The sequence below is a fragment of the Ostrinia nubilalis genome, chromosome 4 (genome assembly GCF_963855985.1).
Source record: "Ostrinia nubilalis chromosome 4, ilOstNubi1.1, whole genome shotgun sequence".
Lineage (NCBI taxonomy): Eukaryota > Metazoa > Arthropoda > Insecta > Lepidoptera > Crambidae > Ostrinia > Ostrinia nubilalis.
This window is the reverse complement of record NC_087091.1, coordinates 8,259,874-8,282,068: the sequence shown is the minus strand read 5'-3', so window position 1 is coordinate 8,282,068 and position 22,195 is coordinate 8,259,874. Positions and strand designations below refer to the sequence as shown.

Here is a 22,195-nt window from a genome sequence, read left to right as displayed (position 1 = left end):
TAAAGAATTGAACTGTGATTTTTAATAAGTAAGTTTGTTGAAACTAATTGTACTTAAATTAGTGATATAAAGTAATTTGTTTTGAATTTTTGCAGAATAATTGCTTTTTTAAAGAGAACTACAGGTTTTGTTTTTGTGATAGTAACAAATTGGACTGAAAATTGAAATACAGGTATTTTTCAATCAAATATTCTTTTTATTTTCATTAAGATGCCAGGAACAGTATCTGAAAAATTAAAATACAACATTTTCATGAACTCAAATGACATTACATAAAAGTAAATCGTTGGAATTTATCAAAATGTATTTTAGTACCATTCAAAAATGTTGATTTATAAAATTTTGTAGTATCAACTGCGACCTACGCCTCAACAATGAAGGTCGGTTGTCGTGAACACTGTTCTCCGTCGAAAGTTGCGGAGTTACAGGGACCTGCTCCATATGTTGTTCTGAAAAATATTATGAATTTGTCAACATTTTGTCATAAAGATTTGTATTCCTTATGTACAGTCAAATTGATAACATTTACCTAACAATGTGTCATTCATATCAATGGCTATATTATGTAATACAGCCAATGCTATGATCACAGCTTTTCCATTTTGGAGGCTTACTGGTAAGCCATGGAGTAGGCATTGGAACCGCTGCTTCCACACCCCAAAACACCTTTCAACAGTGTTCCTAGTTGAGATGTGAGCATTATTGTATGCTTCTTCTTCTGGACGACTAGGCCTTAAAATAGGTGTAAATAGATATGGCAGAAGAGGGTAGCCCGAATCGCCAATAAGGCGTCCTCTAAACTGCCTATCCTCAAATCGTTGTTTTATATTGCTCTCCATAAAAATTCGACTGTCATGTGTACTGCCTCGCCATCTAGCCACTATATCCATTATTTTGAGGTCAGCATCACAGACAACCTAAAATAAAAAAAACAGTATCCTGTAGGTAATCCATCCAATAATATAGTGTTGAATGTTGCTAAAATTTAGATCATACAAAGTAAAAATTATAGACATTATTAAAACAAATCTTTCTCTGTTGTAAACTGTATAAAATCAAAATATATTTTACCTGAACATTCAGGGAATAATAGCCTTTTCTATTAATATAGTACTGGGCCATGTCACCTCCGGTTTTTTTAATTTTAATGTGGGTGCAATCTATGGCTCCTATCACCCCAGGAAAATTTTTAATTGCTCTAAATTTGGCACTAATTCTTTCCTGCTCTCCTATAGTGATAGGCATTTTGATGAAGGAATTTGCCTTATTCGCGATTGCATGCGCGACTCTGGCGCATATCCGGCTCACTGTCGGCTGACTTAGGCCATGGAGGTCACCAGCATCATCTTGTACCTGAAAATGTATGAAAATAATTATAGCAGCCACGACAAAGGGATAAAATAAAACACTTTTTTGTGCTTACCTCACGACGTCCCCAACATCTTATGGCCACTAAAACTTGCAGTTCAGGACACGTGCCACCACCTCTAGCGCTCTGAACCAGATCATCTTCCACCAAATCTATGATGGTGCGCACTGTGTCCTTATTGAACCTATATTTTATTTTAAAATTTAGGTCCCGCAAATCGAATGGGTTGCTTCGTTGGCGGTAGAGCTTTCTACGTCGCGCTGGGTCGGCATTATTGGCTAAATGCACAATTGCATTTATAGCATTCATTTTCACAAGCAAGGATCACAGCAAGGATATTTTGAATAAATAAACCAACGAAGTGACATTCATATGAAATGACATTTATAAAAGTTAGGTTAAAATAGGTTTATTAGAGCTTTAAACAAGGCCCGAGCTCTCGATAACTTATCACACAGTTATAAGAGGATTTTAGCGCTAAATGACGATTATGAATAACAATTTTTATCAAACGTTTTATAAACCTCTAATAAGCATTTGATAAAATGTGAAAAATGATTATGAATAAGACCGTAAATTTTTAGTTACATTACAAAATATATATTTTTTAATAAATATAAATTTATTACTTTTTTCCTCATGAACGCGTAGAGCTATCAAGTTGAAATTCATATCAAATACTTAGATCTAATTGCCTTTAACCCGTGAAAAAAAAAACATAGTTATGACTCGACTGTCGTAATGAACGAACTTTGTAAACCTTGCAGGTTTGTACGGAACCCTCGGTGCGCGAGTCCGACTCGCACTTGTTTCCTATAATGTAAAAATAGACAAAAACATGTTATTTAACATGTTAGAGAGATCAACAATTCTTTCTCAAAAAGCACAAATCCTAATCCAGTTCAGTATTCCCAGTACAAATCTTTCTTCACTCACTTCAATAAATGCGTTACCTTCGACAGCCATTTCTCAAAGATACAGAGTAAATAGATAGCACTTGTGTTGTATTGTACCGTTATAGCAAATAAGATTTTATTCCTGCCGTGGGTAATTTCAATAGCAAAGGCCTTAGTTCGGCTTCATTGTATGTATTTCCCTATATACCTCGGAAACTAGGCATTTGGGACAGGCTCCGAATAACACACGTTCTAGTATTGTATTTGTATCTTTTGTCACGTTAATGGTCCCTTTGCTTAATTGAGTGCTCTAATTTATTTTATTACCCTCATTACACTAATAACATCTGCCTGTATTGTCAGTACAAAAGTATAAAAAATCCTACGGTTTTTTAACAACTTTTTCATCTGGCCATCAGAGGTTTTGTACTAAACTATTATGTTTGCAGCTGGCTCCGAGCGTGTTTGTTGGAGATTTCACCTACCGCACGTTTTATGATAAAATGTGTATGCTATTGTCAAACAAGAGCTATTTTAGGCAATATTGTGGAAGTGTCATGTTGACCCACATTTAGCCTAGGCGCAGACCACCGATTTTTAGTTGGCCGGTAGTTGGATCGGGCTGTTGATCAGTATGGAGATGTATGAAAGTGCGCACATTACACCGATTTGCTATCGGCCGATTCTTCATACAAATTAAAATCGGCCCCAACTGTCGGCCAACTAAAGTCGGACATGTATTGTGGACAAAAGTACTCACCAAGGCCAAGGATAGGACATCCCGGAAACTCTAGAACTAGAAACTAAACGCAAAAGTAAGGCATCTACTCGTAATGGCATTCATTGACGATTAGATAATTTTATTTAGACAGAATCCCAAACCTTTTTTTCAACAGAAGGTTGCTGTAATACTGAAGCGACTATTTTTCTAAATAGGTAGGACTATGACGCTAGTGCAATTATAAAACACTTCGAATTTTAAGTGTTCATTCATGAAATGCATCATTATGCTATCTAAAGTGTTACCTACTATAATATTATATTGATTACCTATATTAATAATTCCTTGAAAATACCAAGTTCATAAGCATGCAGCGCAATGTGTTACACCGCTCGTTCGCATACATGCGGCTTTAAGATCGAGGATTTACTCAGCACAGATGTGTATGACGCGAGGTGCAGACGTCGCGACGACTAAATAATGACGCCGCGCGACGTTGTCGACATTTGCCGCCGACAGTTCGGGACTTTCCCGTTGTTAATTCTATCCAATTTGTCGCTCTGCACCGGAATTCGTGAGTTATACGTTTTGACAAGTAAGCAAACTACAATAGTTGTAGGGAAGGATCCAAAAATTATAATGGTCAATTGTAATAATCCATCAACATATTGGCACATACATCACCAAGAGTTACCTATCACTTACCCACGGAACAACTTCAGCACACCAATATTTGGCAGTTATGCTAGTAAATTAAAGTCAGGTTAGTTTCGACTCAATATCGAGAAAAACATTTTTTAATTTTCCGCTTAGGATTTATCTTACAGGATTTAAAACATTAATATCAAGCTAAGTTTTATTGATATCTTAAATTAAGATTGTAAACAATTACGGCTTTTTATGTTATCAAAGTGTAAGAGGTGTAAAGGACAGTAAGATAAACTACGCCGTGGCCCGGCAGCGTTCCAAATGGCCACTTTACAGTCAACCTCGGCATAACCGCCCCTTTGATAAAACCAAATCTTTCAACAAACACGCTCGCCAAGTTTAAATGACACTTGAGGGCTCCATAATATTTGTATATCGTTATGCATTGTGAGATAATGTGCGCACTGACGACTAATAAACCTTCATAGATTTGCATATTACGGCGATAGACATTGTTGTTTGTTTTTGTCCCATGATAAATATGTGTGGTAGTGACAGTCCTAGACTGAGTTGGGTTTCTAATGATACTAACTACTTATTAAGTACATGTACATTTAAGCCTATTTTTTAACATCCCGAGATAGTCCCGAGTTGCTTTCATCCACTTACGGAGTTGTTAAAAAAGTTACAATTATTTTAATTCTAGCGCGCCCAAACATTTTAAGTGCATATTTAAATTCTCAGCGCAACTCTTTGCCGACACTTGATTAATGGTACCTAGGGGATCACTCGGGAATATTAAAACACTATATTTCCAGCCTTACTCCACGTCATTTTGACGAAAATCGGAGAGGCCATCGTGGCGATAAAACGATGTTACGACGTGTAATAATAACGTGGTTTGTAATGTGTTTCTGTGACCCTTAGCTGTCGTCGGTTTCGTGGAGAAGGACGTAAGTAAATATCATTTTCTTCACACTTAAAGTAATCCATATAGCACCTGGCTTTTTACTTTATTTTTCCAATGGGCCGGCATTCCCTCTTGTCAGGCTTTTCATATTTTCGCTAAAGTGATAGTAAGTAAGGTAGGTTCACTAAAGAGATAAAGAAAATTATATTATGTAATCAAAGAATTATGATTAATAAGCTGTTTCTAAACATAAATCTTTTCTTTCACTATCCTCCTTCAATTTATCTTTGTCGTAGTTCAAGTCAAATCTATTGTTTTAAAAGTTATTCGGCTCCAAGCATTTTAAACGGGGGCCGGTGGAAAATACCTACCCACTTTTTGATGAATTTACATACTATTGTAAAACTTTTAAGAAAGTCCTCCCAGAGCTTTGTTGGCTTCCAGTTCAAGGTTTCCTGGAACTGTGAAAGCTTCATTTTACTTTGAGATAAAGTAGAAATAAACACTAATGTAATTTGAAAATGGAGTAGGTTCAAGAAAAAGTACTATATTATATTAATGAGAGATTGGAGAAGTTATTTCACGTTTTGTTGTAATAACTTACTGCCCTAAACTTTCCAACAGGAGCTATTGAAAAGAAATCCCAAAACAAAGACCACAATTAAGTATCGCTCTAATTTGGTATCGTATTGAGCGTTAGACAGAAATGGCTTCACAAAAGCTTTTCCACCGATACCTTCAATATTTTAGATTTTCGGTACATTATGCTTCGTTCATTATTATCCTTGTGACCATCTTAATTACAAAGACTTCGCTCCGGGTCCCTTGAAAACGTCACTGAAAGCCAAAAAGGCTTCCGTGGACTTAATTGTACCAAATAATTCAGTATCGTGCAGTTTGAGGGACTTAAGTCATTTAAATAATTTAATTAACAAAGAATCCGAAGCTTAAGGCATTCTCGTTTATTATTTCTCTAAGCGAAATGGCAACGACGAAACTTTGTATCATTCATCTTCATGTAGGCAAAGTATATTCATAATAATGTTTTCATAAAATTAAATGTATCATGTTATCATTTTATTGAACTATAAGTAGTTTTAGTTCGAGTGTTATTGGTGAAACCGTAAAAATTCATAGAGCAAGCTATATCGCGCTGTCGTCCCATTCCCGATATTACAAATGGCTTCGACTTCAAATATGATTATTTTAGTCAATTGTCCGTGGAAAATTAACAATCGGTTCATTGACTTGAGAGCGTTCAGATCTTCAGCTGGAATTAAAGATAGGCGCGCACCCGGGCGGCAAAGCGTTACAAATCTTCATATTATTGTTTTAGTTCGGCCAGTAAAAGTTGGGGCGACGTAAATCACTGGGCTTTGGATATCGCGGGCGTAGTTAGCAAGCCACAGGAGTGCCGTAACGTTGCGCCGCGTGCGCCCGCCTCCAGCAACTGATCATAATAAATGGTCCCCCGAATTTGCACCTCCGATAAAATCACTAAACCCAGAACACTCCGCACGACGCCCTCCTTAATTATTCACTACTTTTGAACGCACGTACCCATTTATGCCTATTGCGAGGAGGCATTAATGTTGAACAACTTTTGCATGCTCACCTACCTCATATATTATTTCAGCAAATACGTTGTTCGAAATTTTACTTGAAAACTTTGTTGTTGGACTCGTGAGAAAAATTGATTTTCACTTCCAGTTCCTCCCTTGGTTCGCTTTAAACAATAAGGGCCCTAGCTTTTAAATGAAAATTAGTAACTAAAGACAATACATTATTGCAATTAGAAAGAAGACAAGTAATTTCTGGAAAGTTATTAGTAGATACATACTTTATGTACTAAGTAATATAATTGTTAGCTCTACACCAAGTTTGAGGGCAAATATAACTGAAACCATATTTCATGAATAACAAAATAAAGCACCAATTGTTAAGAAAAACACATTTGCGTTTAGCGGTTACCATTTCGCTATCTAAACATACAGCAACAACATACATAAAGATAACAAAAAACAAAAAGGGAATCAACTTATACGTATACGGTCGCGGTCGTTCGTATAATATAGCACTCTGCGTAATAGGGTCCGGGCATAGCAAGCTCTTGCTATCTGTTTTTGATTGGGTCGTAGATTTCTCGTTTGCGAGACATTGCTCGATAAGTACATGCATCACGCCATATTCCGTCCGTATCGAACTCAGCGCGGAAGAGGAAAAGGAGTTCCGAACTCGGTGAATATTTATGCCCCAACATATTCTGTAATAACGCGTTAGCGATCCAATATTAATGCCGCTATCGCCATTACCTAAGTTTGCAAATAACTAGTTTAACGCCAGCTGCTGTTTATATTTGCCTCTGTAACGAATACAGGAATAGATACGTATAGGATTAGATTGAAGTTTCTTCTTACCAAGCTTGTTTGAGCTTTGATAGTATATTACATCAATATTGCACTGAATCAATAAAATAAGACTGCAACATAATTATTTATTAATCCTTAATAGTAGGTGGGTCATCATCTCAGCCCATCGCTAATCATTGGTCTTTTCATTTAAGCTATTGTGTTTTTTTCCGGCTTTTGCTACTATTTCTGATCTGATCACCAACGAAAACAACAAGCATAACTTCTACATTACTCGCCTTTAATGAGAATTTGCAACAAAAAATTTAACTTGTAAAATCCCAATTTGCTTGATATAACTTGAGATTTAGTTGATGTAGCTGTATAATCGAGTTTCATAACAATATGCAGAACATTTGTCAACATTTGGGTAATCTTGAATTTCCGACGACAATATACGCGAACTACCGCATTCCTGAACGCTTATTCAAACGTATTATTGGAAAAGCTTTCCCTCAGATACTATACTATCAGAATTTCCTTCTGGGACTATTTTTACACGCGCCTCTTCACGGTAATGCTATAATATGTATTCTAGCACTAACTCGAAACCGTCCGAAAATCCAACAAAGGAATTTTGCTCGCCCTCTTTAGGACAACAATATGTGGCCCTTATATCCTCAACACAATAAAACACCCATTGTCATAATCAGGAGATTATCGACGGGAAAGCAATTTTTGATATCTACCACACAATCACAAAACTCATCGCTTTGGAAAATCCATTCGCTGGCCACAAAATTCGGTCAAAGTTTTAATGTAAGTAAATAAAAGTTTAGCAATTTCATTTTTACGAGTCATTGTTGGCGTTTAACGTACCTACTTTTTTCTCTCGTCATTATTTTCCTCTCTGAAATTAAATTTATGCCAGCACAAGACATGTTCCATAAAAAATAAATGCGACAGGTTTTCGATTATACCGGCGATACTCAACCTACACGCTGTAATTAAACAAGGGAGAAATTAAGAAATGGCGATAATTTTACATAGTCAAGAAAAATTTTATATGGCCATATAAGTACCTACTCCACTCACGAAAAGTTACCTTGAAAACTTTAATTTTGCGTCTCTACCAAAAGTTTGAGTATCACTGAATTAGAGAAGCCGTTCTTTTAACGAAGTCTGCCGCCAACACTCGTACGCGTCCTGAATATGCCAGTTCTGATAAGTAACTCGAGATTAATAATCTTGCAGGTAACCAGCATTTTCCTGGCTGAAATCGTTTTACCGTTACGCCTTAGCGTCGCTCAATATATGCCAAACATATCGTAAGTAATGAGAAGGAAATATGTAGTAACATACTTACGAGTCTTGGGCTAAATCGAGAACTCATTAGCAAGTCGAACAAGGCGCAAGTCGCTAGTCATTGCGTGGGCTGTGGGGAAGGGGGTAATTCATCCACCATAGTTCCACGTCTCGTCCTTGCTGAGGAGCTCATTATGCTTCTTTGTAGCTTTGTTGCTTCCCGTTCATTAGTGGCCCGCACATGATGTTGGGGCTAAACGAAACAATAGCACCGCCAACCCTGTTAATGTGAGCGCCAGAACTGACCTAATTTGTATGATAAACATTGCGTTATAATTCTCGGTTAGCCAACTCTACACTAATATTATGCAAATAAGGAGTGTTTTGACTGCTGGCATCGGCGCATCATTAATGCAAACAGTTACCATCCAACGTATTATCTACTACAAATTGTATTCAACCAGTAGTCAGATTTACCATTTCATATTGTCTAAATCATCGGCGCATCATTAATGCAAACAGTTACCATCCAACGTATTATCTACTACAAATTGTATTCAACCAGTAGTCAGATTTACCATTTCATATTGTCAGGGATTGATAAACAGTGTTGATGCCTCCATGGTCTACTCGGATAAAGAGTAGATTATGTACACCTAGAGATTCTGGTTTCAATTACCAGGTGGGACACTCCTTATCTTGGGATATATGATTGATCTTAAATAAAGAAAGTTGATAATTTGAACGTTGGCTATAAAATGGTGAAGAGCCTGTAAAATCTAGCACGAAAGATATTGCGAATACAATTTGGTATCCAATACGAATGAATATCAAAAGAAGTATCTCTATCTATCTATCTTCTTACTAAATGAAAGCTTAACAGACACTTTTTAAATACTTACTCAAAACTACTTTTCGAATACTGGATAGTTTTCAATGCTTTTCGCGTCATAATCTTAAGTACGCGTACCTTTTTATTGGACTTCATAGTTAATGAAAGCAGGTAGTACGATTTAACGGCTGCTGAACGAATGGCTCTCGATCCCAACGAGTCGATCGACCGTTGTCGACGACCATTGAACTCAGCGTTTTACTGCCATAAGTTACGTTTCCAAGTTGCGACCGTTTCCATTTTCATATCCACACGACTGATCCCAAGAGCGTTTTACTACCAAGGTTACGCCATTTTGCAAAGAGTACTCATAAGTAGCTAGACTGCTCAGAGTAAGCTTTTCAGAATAGAAATTGGGACACATCACGAGCGCGAGCTGGTTACCTAATAACTTTAAATCACATAAAGAAAATACACACGCGTATCGCCTTCATTAAAAGCTACGAAGGTTAGTTCTCAGCCGACTTCAACTTTCACACATTTCACGATATAAGAATAACAACAAATTCGTTCAAATAATAACTCTGAGAGTTCTAGACTTGGATTGTTTAGATAAACTTCCAAGAAAAGCGAATCTTTACAATGGAAACGTGTTCTTAAATCACAAAAACTTGGCATAAAGGACTGACTTAAAACTCGGCTCCGAGAAAGCAAAGACTTGTAACGAACTAACTGCTTGTAGACTTAAGTATTAATATATTTTCATTCTTTATTTTATTAGGTGAGTAAAAAGCCTAATGCTGTAATACATTTGAAATAACGTCGTTATATGCTGAATAAATGTAAATCTTAAATGAAGGGTAATTCTTTCAAAGCTCTGTAAAAAGTTCTAATATTAGGTAGATTTATTTTTCTTCTGTCTACACAATAAGACATGTTTTTTTTCTGTACTGTGGAAGTGAGCTATCGCTAGTATGAATGATTATCATATTATTATTAATCAACAGGTAAACTAATATGATTATATTTATCAATTTAAAGGACGCTGGTGACAGACAAAGACATTAAATCAACTTGCCAATTCTATCCTCAGAAGGTATAAACATTTTTTTAAGATTAATTAGTTGAGCATAACATAATCAACACTTCACACGGAAAGTTGTAAGTACCTACATCGAACTTAGATTGGTTTATAGCAAATAGAGTAGTAGGTAAGTAGGTTTGTAATTAATGTTGTCGGACGTGGGAATTTATTCCGTGGTTCCAATTTACCAGTCCCTAAGGCTTTGGACAGACGAGCGTAGAACATTCACCGCCAGACTACGTCATTTTCACTTTTTTTTGTGACATTTTTTCAACTTAAATACAAAATACCTATTTCCTATTATTTATCTTACGATTGTTTTAAGTTTGACAACAATCTACATGCTTACATAATACGAACACAGAATAATTAATACCAGACACAGAACACTATCATAAAGGCAATCACAATTAGAGGCAACTCACCAAGGCGGCAGACTAATAAGTTACACGTTTGATTCATGTCTGTAGGAGCTAGATGCAAATACACTCCGTAATTCCGTATTCATTACATGTGCGGAATAATTAGGTCGTATTGAGACAGTGCAGTTGTGCAGTCGTTAGCAACTCAACCGCTGCCCCAGGTGTCTCCTCTGTCTATTTAACAGCTAAGTTCCGAACACAAGTCCGCCCGGCGTCTCAAGCAAACAACAATTTATGTGAAATCACGTCCCTGGCATCAGCTGAGGAAAATCTATTATCGGAATTGGACGTTTGTTCTTTACAATTCTCTACCGCTAAATAAAATTGGTACGGACCTCCAGATTTATGTCGTTGGACACTAAAGAATTTAAGTTTCAGTAGTTTCAACTGAATCTAATACGAATAAAGATCGAGATTTAACTAAATCATTCATGTTTATAAAGAAAAATGTTTGTAAAAAAGAAAATAAAATACTTGATGTATTCTGAAAACAGTGAATGGCCGTCATAATATGCCGACCACACTCAATATTCTACTCCTAATTATTTAAAACTATATTTTTTTAATCTTGTTATTGTATTTTTTTATTTTAACTTCTGATCATTGCTTTACTTATTTTGGGCCAAACCCGCTGCTTTATCGGTCAGATACGTCTTTCATAAAACAGAGCTAACGAAGGTCGACGCGATAATTCTTATGGTTCGCAGGGCACGTAACAATCCGCTGCTTCACAATGGACCGCATACGCATTTTTATGGTTAAGACATATTAAACATGCCTCCCATGTTCTTCTGCTCGTTTACTGCCAGATTATCCATCTGAATTCCGTCTTATTACGCAATAAAAATGCCACAATGAATGAATCCGCGTTGCTCCTACTTTTATGTAGAGTGTTTTGAGAATTTTAATTTGAAAAATTCTTCGCCGTGAATTTTGTGCGTAAATATTTTTTATATTTCTTGTAATTTAAAGAATAACACTCATCTTTCATGGAGATATTTTTAAAAGCCTCTAATATAAATAGCAGTTTGTTATTGCGCGTTGTTTTATTTTACTACGTTATATAGACTCACAATCTCTAAGAATAATGTAGACACACAGTTTAAGAAATAAATTGTGAAATTGTATGATATTCTAACTTTTTCTAATGACTAAGCTGTAGATCCGTGCTACACAGAAGGTAGTGGTAGAAAAAACAGCGTAGAGGTTATTCCCATAACTCTGTGCCAATTACATAACGTAATTACCATCCCAAAAATGTGCCTGCTCATACGTCATATCTGAGACATTTGGGAATTCCTATCATATGGAATGTCATTACAGTCAGAAGCGGAGAATTTGCTTCTTTCCTCTTCATTTATAATATTAGCAAACTCGTGCGGAAACTTCGTTAATTAGTCCCGCGTTAACCAAAAGTTAACGTAAAGTACCAACTTTTGGTCTTTTAAAGTCACGTAGGTTCCCATTCTATAACTTATAGCTCTTTATGAATCCGGCCAAGTGTGAAACGGAGATGCCTCGCGGCTTTTAAGGCGAAGACGCACCATTTAATTTTCCATGGATAATAAGATAAAATTTTGAGACGATTTATCGTTTCGTTCGTTTCAGCCAAATGACGTCCACTGCTGGACAAAGGCCTCCCCCAAGGTTTTCCACAATGAACGGTCCTGCGCTGCCCGCATCCAGGCTCTTCCCGCGACCCTTACCAGATCGTCGGTCCACCTAGTAGGAGGCTTGCCCACGCTACGTTTTCCAGCCCGTGGTCGCCACTCGAGAACTTTCCTGCCCCAACGGCCATCGTCTCTACGAGCTATGTGCCCCGCCCACTGCCACTTGATTTTAGCAATTCTGCGAGCTATGTCGACGAGACGAGACGAGTTATAGCATCGAATAATTTGTGTGCCCTTTGAAATTGTTAATTTATTTTTCTAACGCGGATTATTTTATCGTAAACGAACGATTAACGGTTAAATTATTTTAAGTGGCTCTAACAAATAATCTGTAAGTTGTGTAAAAAAGTGTTGATAATCTTAACAGGAGTTATAAAACTTAATTTATAATAATAACACCAAAATGCAATAAAAATGTTTCACTGAAAGGTAACTCTACCAAACACCACATTACCTACATAATTCCCTTTTAAATTAAACAAGTCCTTTCCCAGAATTGACTTACCCTTAAGCTACCTTGTCATCACATCAGCACGAATCTACCCACATGATGTATCTGGCTTTAATTAAGTTGTATTAGGTATTGCTCGTGTTTGTTTTCCTACGTGGTTACGTAGAGATCAAATAATAATGTCGAATTTAGAGAAGCTAATCTAGATCTCAATAATTACCTATCTATGTTAATGAGAATTAGTTTTGACATAATTGGTACCTATTTCACGAATATTATCTTACTGAAAATCCTGACATACCTACTAAGCGGGTAAGATGCTCAGCACTATGAGAAAGTCATTACATACGATTTGATTTTATGTCAGCCAATGATCACGTTCGCTGTGTGCCAAGATCTCAAATTAATGTGTAAACCAGGCCTGTATCAAAACTTAGCTAGAACAAAGACATTTAAAGCTTAATAACTATTTTACCCATTTGTTTCAATCGATTATTCAAAGCTGTTAAAAGCTCTATCTCTTGTAATTAATAAAGCTTGAAGATTTATCTTACAAAAGCTTTTGGTGAAAAAACAACAAACGGATATTAAAATTAGTATTCTGACCCTGTTATTTAAAACAAAATGGTTTCGGAACTTAGCAGAAACAACTTAACTCTGAGAACAATGGTAATTTACCCGATAAATATCTTAAACGTCTCTACTTAATACACTCCCGTGGCTGCTGTAGACATCTGCAGGACTTAGTCCGTTTTTGTGGCCTGAACCCTGTCCTCAATTACATCCGACAAGGTCTCGGAGACCGGAGGGTGAAACTTGTACGTGTAAACAACTTGGCCTGAACGATTTTGGATCAGAAATGACACAAGTTTCGATAGGCTCATCGGCTGATGCGGAGTCACGTTGTGTCAACTTAGAATCAATCATTTTTGAGTTAATTAAATTACTAATTTTCTCTCTATCGATTAAGTTTAGAAATGTCTTTGGAACATCCGTAAAGTAATAATAAATATTAGGTTTATTACATTTTTACAATGTGAATTCAATAAAGCATTTGTGAGGTTATTCATTTAATATTTTTCTCAATATTTCAGTTTTAAGGTAATTAGAGTGTGGCTTATCATAATGCAAAAGCATATCGTCACCTACATAATTTCGTTACAAACAAATCATTAAATACCATCTTTACTTAAATTTTCCTGGACATACACAAAGGGAGCAAAATGCGAAAGTTTTGAGTTGGCTTTACATTACTGATTATTCACGAATACGTACGCGTTGTACGTAACTCATTTAAATACGCTGAACGGGTTAATTAAGAGAAGCAGCTGAGTGTGAAATTGTAAACGTATGTGAAAACATTCGGTGGTTTCTGGGAGACCACCTCCGCCCCGTTACTACCTGTTACGGGAGATTGGCTTTAATTTTGTAACTTATGATCTTAATTAAGTGAGTACGTATTTACATTTGACTTGAATCCCATTGCCGGTATGATAGCCTCGCACTTCAAAGGTTTCATGAGTCTCATTGATGGAACATTTGTCGGGCTTTATGCGCAAATGAGTTTTACGATTGCTCGCAGAAAAGTTATTTTAATATGAGAAATTCCATAAAATACATCAGTGGCACATCAAGGCCAAACACTGTGGTTTAATCAGTTGTGATAAGAACGATTTTGACTGTACATATCTTATTCGGTGTATTATATTTAGTTTTCTTTCATGTGTGTAAACAAGCCTCATAGTAATTGTACGTCACTTTTCAATTTGAGTCCATTACCTATAACAAAAGTTCAATAATAACATGGCACCTACCTATCTAAATTATAATATTAATATCAAGCGAGTTATCTTCTATCTTCTATATAAATAAAAGAAAGTCGTGTTAGTTACTCCACTTATAACTCAAGAACGGCTGAACCGATTTAGCTGAAAATTGTCAGGGAGGTAGTTTAGAGCCAGGAGAAGGACATAGGATACTTTTTGTCCCGTTCGAAATTTTTAAAAAAAGTCTGCTTATTTATTGCCATTAAGGCGGAACAAAGTTCGCCGGGTTAGCTAGTCTTCTAATAAATTGTTTCATAAAGTACCTGTATCCCAACAATAACGACAAAATCCCAAATTGAAAGACAAGAAAAGTTTTAATGCACATCGTTAGGCTGCGGCTACACTAACGCGTTGTAACTTCGAAGGATGACACCGCAGAAGCACGTCTGTTGTTTCATGAGCCACATTCATGACATAAAGGCCTTAATGGGTTCGCATTTCTTAGAACTTAGTAAATGGTAAAATTAAAATTCTTTAAAATTACGATTATTCATAACGCGAGTGAGTGATACTTAGATGAGTTCTGTGAATTAAACCGTACCTACGCCACCGCGTCGAAATACACCCAGTGTGACCGCAGCCTAAAAAACAAAAGAACAATTTCAAAACCAATTTTCTTATTCCGAACACTTTGCGAGAAATCGTCTATAAAATCCTAATTTTGTATCAGAACATTTCTTTCGGATCCGCAAATGCCCCGAGCGTTATTAGGGAAGAGGAGGCAGGGAATGCTCGAACCACAATCATAATCAACGTAACAATCGCGGGTCTGATTAAGTGTCAGAAACAAAACGTCCCATTTTAAATCTCTCTGTAAGAAAGTGGACACTGAATTGTTGAAAAGTGAATGAATTCCATTAGCGGAAGTGGAATTAAAGCCAGCCCGCTTCCTGGGTAATTTAGCTGCGTCTGAGTAACTCCGACCAACTCGTTACGTTGTTGAGTGATACTTTTTTCTGAATCAAAAAAGATCGTTGTCATAGACGCACGCGCGACTTTATGAGCGACTGTGATGACTTTTTTAAGGCCTTAATTTAAAAGCGATCATTTATTATGTAACAAAGAAATCGTGTCTTTTAAAGAAAAACCTAAATGGCCTAGGTAGAGCCCCAAATGTATCTTACGTTTGTTGTTTACGTACCTAGAGCAGAAAATTGATATCTTCATTTATATTATTTTAATTTTCATACAAATCGGATTTTATAAAATTTATTTTGTATGAAAATTTAAAAAAATAAAATGATGATATCAAATTTCTGACTTCACCATACCATTTATATGCCCATGTTAAGATGGGCTAGTGTCGGCTCATATACCCATTTACCAAACACCCTGTAGAGGCACTAATTATTATCTTTACACTACAAAAGAGTTAGCAAATATAAAAAAAATGCTGAAAGATTTCAAATTCGGTAGGTGGGTATTTCCAATTTACCTTGATAATTAAATCTGTCACAAACATACATTATAGTTCGAACTCCTCCTGGTATGTTATAGGTTAGCGCTGCCACAAATACCTGCCGTGCCTAAATGGGATCATCGTTGATCAATAAGGCCGTGACAGCTAGATTAGATTAGTATGCGATGTGGCAGATCCATTACGAAGTCTTGGGCTAACTTCTGCCCATTCGCACCAAACTAAGAATATTACTTCTGCAAATCCAATTCATTGCCCCAAAGGGTAACTTACTTTTAAAAATCTAAACGTAAAGAACTTTTTCACACTTAGTCACAGATCTTTAAGAAATCATCATTATGATTCTCTAGAAATCAGCAACACTAATTTAGATAGCTTTACCCGTATAGTCTTAAACTTTATCAAAAATCGATTAAACTTTCTGTAACTAAAAAAACTCCCAGGTTACGGATGCAAGCAAAAAACTACCCACCCGCCCACAAAACTACAACCGCACGTTCAACTTCACATTACAATAAAATTTTATTTAAACTACATGTTTAAATTAACAAAATCCAAATAAACGCGACCAAATGTAATTACGGCGATTTCTCCTCCAATTTCGGGTGTCTCATATAAAAACGAGCTAACGAATTCCGTTGGAATTTTTCACGTCGCCCAAATGAATGCTCGGCAGCGTCTATGGCGAGAGAAGCCGCGGGTCGGAGCTAATAGAAATATAAATCTCAACTCCAAAGGTTCCACGATTTATTGGGCAGAGTCTCACCCCTTTTATTAGTCACGTTTGCAACATGAAAATTCTCTCAGCCGTAGTATATCTTTTGGACTACACATTTGCTGAGATATACAGTTGCGCCGAAATTCATTACAAAGCAAATATTATGGTCGTCATAAAAACAATGGATGGGTACGACGTTAAAGATTAATACAGATTCTGAACTCCTTGAAAAGGTACAGAATGAAAAAAAAACCTACTAACTAAGCAGCCAGCGTTATTAATTGGCAATCATTTTAAAAATAATATCGTGAGTTCAAAAGTTCTTGTTTCATTCTATTATGAAAGAGTCACACCAATGATGACAATAATCACATAATCGCCAAAAATGCCAAATTTATTTAGATTTTACTGAATCACGGACACCTCTTAATTGTGTCATGATATTTCAGGTTTGTTTTTACTGCCACCCCGCGGCTACATTGTTTTTTAAACGGGTTTAATTATGCAAGTTGAAAGTAGGTGGGTAATTAATGTGGCGCTGAAAACGAGATTTACCATTGTTGCCGTTAATTACCTTAAAAACTTACCAATTTTATTCCTATTATGTATTTCATGTATCGTTGATTACTGATTAAGTACATATTATTAAAGATATTTTCGGTTACACAAGTCTCTTTTTGAATAATTATTATTTTTATGTTTACAACTCTGTAGGGGCCTCGACCGGGAATGATGAAATAGTGGAATAGTGGAGTGGTTTATTGGAAAGCTACATTAAACAGTTCAAATCAAGGACAAATCAAAATAAATATAGAGGATCGCGCGCGGTGTGAGGTGAAGTGGTGGCCGATCTGGCATCCTACATAAGGTCTTAGCGTAAGGTATATTACGTATCAAAACCCTGTATTTCATACATAACGCTTGAAAAACATAACTCACTTCTTTTCAGTTGGTCAAAACATAAACATTGCCCGAATATTTACGTTAAACAAGATGCAGCATGCCGTTAAAATCCTCTTTAATTACATCCAAGTCGCCATTTGTTTTGCTTCCGAGCTGCCGTGACTGATTTACAACTGCGATGATCGCGTCCGAACAGATTTAATACTTAAGATAGGCGCTTCAAAATTAATGGCCGAAGACAGTTTCAATTATTAAAGCGCCTACTGGCCCCTGAGAACTTCAGTACAGAAATACTTACTTAACTTATGGGCAATTAAATAATTAAATGTATTTTGAAACTCAATCAAAGCTAGGCTGTAGAATCTAATGTCCCTTGTCCAGCCAGTGTTTGATTCTCGCCAGGGGATTTATATAGAAAATTTATAATGTCTTCTAAACAGTAATTAGGGTTCCGTAGCCAAATGGTAAAAAATGGAACCCTTATAGATTCGTCATGTCTGTCTGTCCGTCTGTCCGTCTGTCCGTCCGTATGTCACAGCCATTTTTTTCCGAAACTATAAGAGCTATACTGTTGAAACTTGGTAGGTAGATGTATTCTGTGAACCGCATTAACATTTTGATGCAAAAATAAAAAAATAATAATAAATATTGGGGCTCCCCATACTTAGAACTGAAACTCAACAATTTTTTTTTCATCAAACACATACGTGTGGGATAGGTCTTCAAAAATGATATCGAGGTTTCTAAAATTTTTTTTTCTAAACCGAATAGTTTGCGTGACAGACGCTTCCAAAGTGGAAAAAGTTGGTCCCCCCCCCCCCTCCCCTCTAACTTCTAAAATAAGAAAATGAAAAATCTAAAAAAAACATAATTATGTTGTACATTACTATAAAAACTACCAACGAAAATTGTTTTGAACGAGATCTAGTAAGTAGTTTTTTTTTAATACCTCGTAAAACGTAAACCGCTTATTACCGCGTAATCTTTCATACAAATAACTTAAATTAAAAAAAAAACATAAATCAATGGTACGGAACCCTTTGTGCGTGAGTCCGACACGCACTTGGCCGGTTTTTGTTTTTGTTGTGCATAATGCCGCTGTCGATAAGTAATCGTTGATTACTCGTCGTTCAGGAGCACATACCTTTATAGGATGTTACTGTGGTAAGTTTACTGTTAATTTACAATAGTTAACGATTCATCAAGCATAATATTTTATCATTAATCACCATATAAAATTCGATTCATTTAAATAGGCTTATAGGAAAGTACTGTAACAGTATTGCAAAATACATGTACGAGATTTGAATTCACAGCCTCATATTTTAGTATTTAACAGTGAAATAGATTTTCTACAAAACACAAATGGACTGGAATGTAGTTCAATTAAATATTAAAATAGCATTACATATTTGGTACCTAACTGAAATTATTTGCTTTATTTAGATTCGTACATTATTATGTTATTACTTCCTCATACAACAAAAATTGATAAAATATTAGTTGGGATCCGCTATTAATTAATTTGCGTAATTTTATTTATGTATTCAAAACGCTGAAACAAATGCCGATGTTAAAGCTAAGTTATATACCCACCTACTTAAAGTTTTATACAAAATATTTCAATAGTTTTGCATCTTTTCTTTCAGGAAATTACTACTCCATCCTCACTTTCCCATTTGTAATATTAGTCGTAATTCAGTGTAATGTAAGTAGTAATGAGCTACTGGTGGGCCGTAATTGTCTTACTTTCTTCCTGCTTGCACTCACGTCGAAGAGTCAACTCCCAACACAACTAACTTAGGCATCTAATAAAAGTCCAGCAAGAAACAATAGAAAACCAACACGTGGCCAGCGAGGGTCGGCTTGCGGAGCCATTCAATCTGTGTCGCCGCGAAACAACGAACAACAGTAATACCTTTAAAACTTTTAAGGCAAAAACTAAGAAGGCATTTTCTCTGCGGAGCAACTGTAATGGTCTGCTGAAATGTTTATAGCGGGCGGCTCGTCCTGCGAACGGAAAACAAATCTCAGATGGTAATAAATCCTCCGAGCACAAAGATTTATTCTTTGATTAGCGTCTCTCTATCCTCCGAATGCGTGGAACACAACATAAATAAGCGTTAAAAAGTAGACCTTTATGTGAGGAAGGTGAAAATAACTTGAGCTCTCTGGAGCTGTCGCAGAATGGGCCATTCCAAGCTCCGACACAAAATAAGATAAACAATAAAATAGCAAGATACGGGTGCTCTCTCGAAAGTTATAAGTCTCCATTGTGTAGGCAAATAAATACTTATTTAAGCATTTCAGCCATTGCTAGCAGTTTCATTTGCATCCATTACGGAATGCATTTAGTTTTCCTCTTATTATGCGGGAGAAACGTTTATGTGCCATTTCGTTTGTCGAATCCTTTTACTGTGAAATATTTTAAATTTTCTACTAAGTACGTTAACATAAGTAGGGTAAATTATATTTTTATGAGATGGATGTTTTATGTCCATCCTAAGAGCTAAAGCTATTATATTTAGTAATAATCGTGTTTTAAAATTAAGAAACCAAGTTTTTATCACATTCCATTTTTTCGTAATTACCTTATTACTCTTAAGTACAAAAACTATTTTCACAGCGTCTGTCACAAAGTTTCAATTTTTACGTAGGCTTGGGTACTTGAAAACTAGCTAGGCAAGTAAAGTAAAGTAGATAGGAATTTGAACTTTAATACATTTTCAATTTTTTATTCAGTTTTTGATGAGCCAAATCGAAATGCATAATAAATGATATTTTTTAACATCATAAAAAGCACCAAAACCGATCCAGTATAGCTACAAGCTCTGTGGCGATTATTTGAAGCGCGTAGTCGCTGAGGTTTCCCCGAGCCGATGCAGTGTTTGCGTTTAATCAGTTCGAAGCTACTACGTTTGATTTCTACAAACGCTGCGTCCACCGCAATTCTCATCTAAACGACCACTAGAAACTGCAAGCGCTTAACAAAAAAAATCTAGAAATTTTCAAACCGCCGCCGGTGCCAGCAGTAACAAAGCTATCGACTTCCTTTGCTGAAAATACAGATTTATTTTTTATTTTTAATGAACTCACGAATTACCGTGGTCTGAGCCGAAACCAAATAAAAACAGTCATAACTGAAAACGGCACTTTAGAAAATCTTTTTAGGTAAACAAAAAAGTATTACATATAATATGATTAGTATTTATTATAATATTAATTATCTCACAGACTCTTGCAACACAATATCTACTTTGTGGTATGGAAACTACGAGTACATACTTAAAAAGTAAAAAATAATTAGGTGGTGGTTGGACATATTAGACATGTACGTACGAGTAGGTAAAACTAAAGTTTGTAGGATGTGCTAAGATATAGGTATTCATTCAATAATACAATATGTAACTGACTACAGAGTACATCTGAAAAGTAGGTGCCTCATTATCGCACATCCCGTCAACCTACTAACCTGACGGTGTCCACCGGAGCCCAATGAAACGAAATCGCGAGTTATTGAACGTTCGTCCGCAGCTCCGTCTCAGCTTGTTCTCGAGTGCGCCTCTCCAGCTTTGAGGGGACCTCAAATCCTCCGTTCCAGTTGGTTTTTTAGAGTTTTCCATACAGCATAAGTCAATGCCATTCAATTCAATTAATTCCATTCATTTTTATTCAATTTCTATTCCATTAAATTATATTCTATTCCATTAATTCCATTCAATTACTAAAGGACAATGGGCAAAATGGTACCCGGCTCCAATAGATATGTGTCTAGTATCGTTTGAAAGGTCTTACCAAGATGAACAACTTTTACTATGACCACCAGCCTCAGATCTGGTTGTGTACGAAGATATACATACTTTTTTGCAGAATGGTACCCGGCTCCAATAGTTATGTTTGTAGTGTCATTTGAAAGGTCTTACCAAGACGAACAACATTTACTATGGCCACCAGCCTCAGATCTGGTTGCGTTCGAAGATAAAGATACTTTTTGTGTAACCTAAGTATCATACAGTATGAAGGGGGACGCGCTCAGGGCAGGGCACCGACGAGATGGTCGGACGCGGTGAGGAAGACGGTGGGCGGGAGTTTGCATCGTGCGGTTCACACAGCTTATGACCGCAGTCTGTGGAGGAACACTATCTGTGGTCGCGATCCTCATCAGTGAGGGACCGAGGAAGAAGAAGAAGAACTATCATACGTGTCCATCGTATGGTACTTAGGTTATGCGAGGCAGGAAGGGTTTACTGCTCCAGCATCCTTCCTTAACTCTATAATTATTGATGGGGATAATTGTGAAATAAATATTTTTATTTAAAGAAGTAGGTACTACCCCCTTATAAAAAGTTACACCTAGGAAGAACCTTGGATTAAAATGACATTTCCATACCAAATGACAATTTAAGCCAGAATTCAATTAGGGTGTAACTTTTATTAATAAAGGGGTTAATAAAGTTTTATTACTTCTTACGGGTTTTATTATGAGTTGCTAAAGCGAATAAACCCACAAGACCCAATAAGTCCACCCACAAGATGGACCGACGACCTCATAAAGGTAGCGGGAAGGCGCTGGATGCAGGCCGCCACCAACCGGCCATTGTGGAAATCATTGGCGGAGGCCTATGTTCAAATGGATGTCCTATGGCTAAAATGATCATGATGATGATGATGAAAG

The 22,195-nt window shown here is 36.4% G+C and overlaps 1 protein-coding gene across 1 annotated transcript; it reads right to left on the bottom strand.

Moving 5' to 3' along the window:
- Nucleotides 1–201: 201 nt before the first annotated feature.
- Nucleotides 202–1,949, bottom strand: LOC135071471 (putative nuclease HARBI1). The gene is made up of 5 exons (XM_063965253.1): nucleotides 1,424–1,949; nucleotides 1,072–1,353; nucleotides 530–917; nucleotides 316–449; nucleotides 202–226 (listed from the first exon to the last, which is right to left on the bottom strand). The coding sequence occupies exons 1-4, from the start codon at nucleotides 1,676–1,678 to the stop codon at nucleotides 319–321; spliced, it is 1,056 nt and encodes a 351-aa protein (XP_063821323.1). The 5' UTR covers nucleotides 1,679–1,949; the 3' UTR covers nucleotides 202–226; nucleotides 316–318.
- Nucleotides 1,950–22,195: the final 20,246 nt, after the last annotated feature.

What these genes read in the sequence shown, in the direction of transcription:
- LOC135071471 (XM_063965253.1), bottom strand. Translation starts at nt 1,678, where the DNA reads ATGAATGCTATAAATGCAATTGTGCATTTAGCCAATAATGCCGACCCA. An exon ending in GATGTTGGGGACGTCGTGAG is followed by an intron (nt 1,354 to 1,423) that starts GTAAGCACAAAA and finishes ATACATTTTCAG; the next exon opens with GTACAAGATGATGCTGGTGA. An exon ending in TATGAATGACACATTGTTAG is followed by an intron (nt 450 to 529) that starts GTAAATGTTATC and finishes AATATTTTTCAG; the next exon opens with AACAACATATGGAGCAGGTC.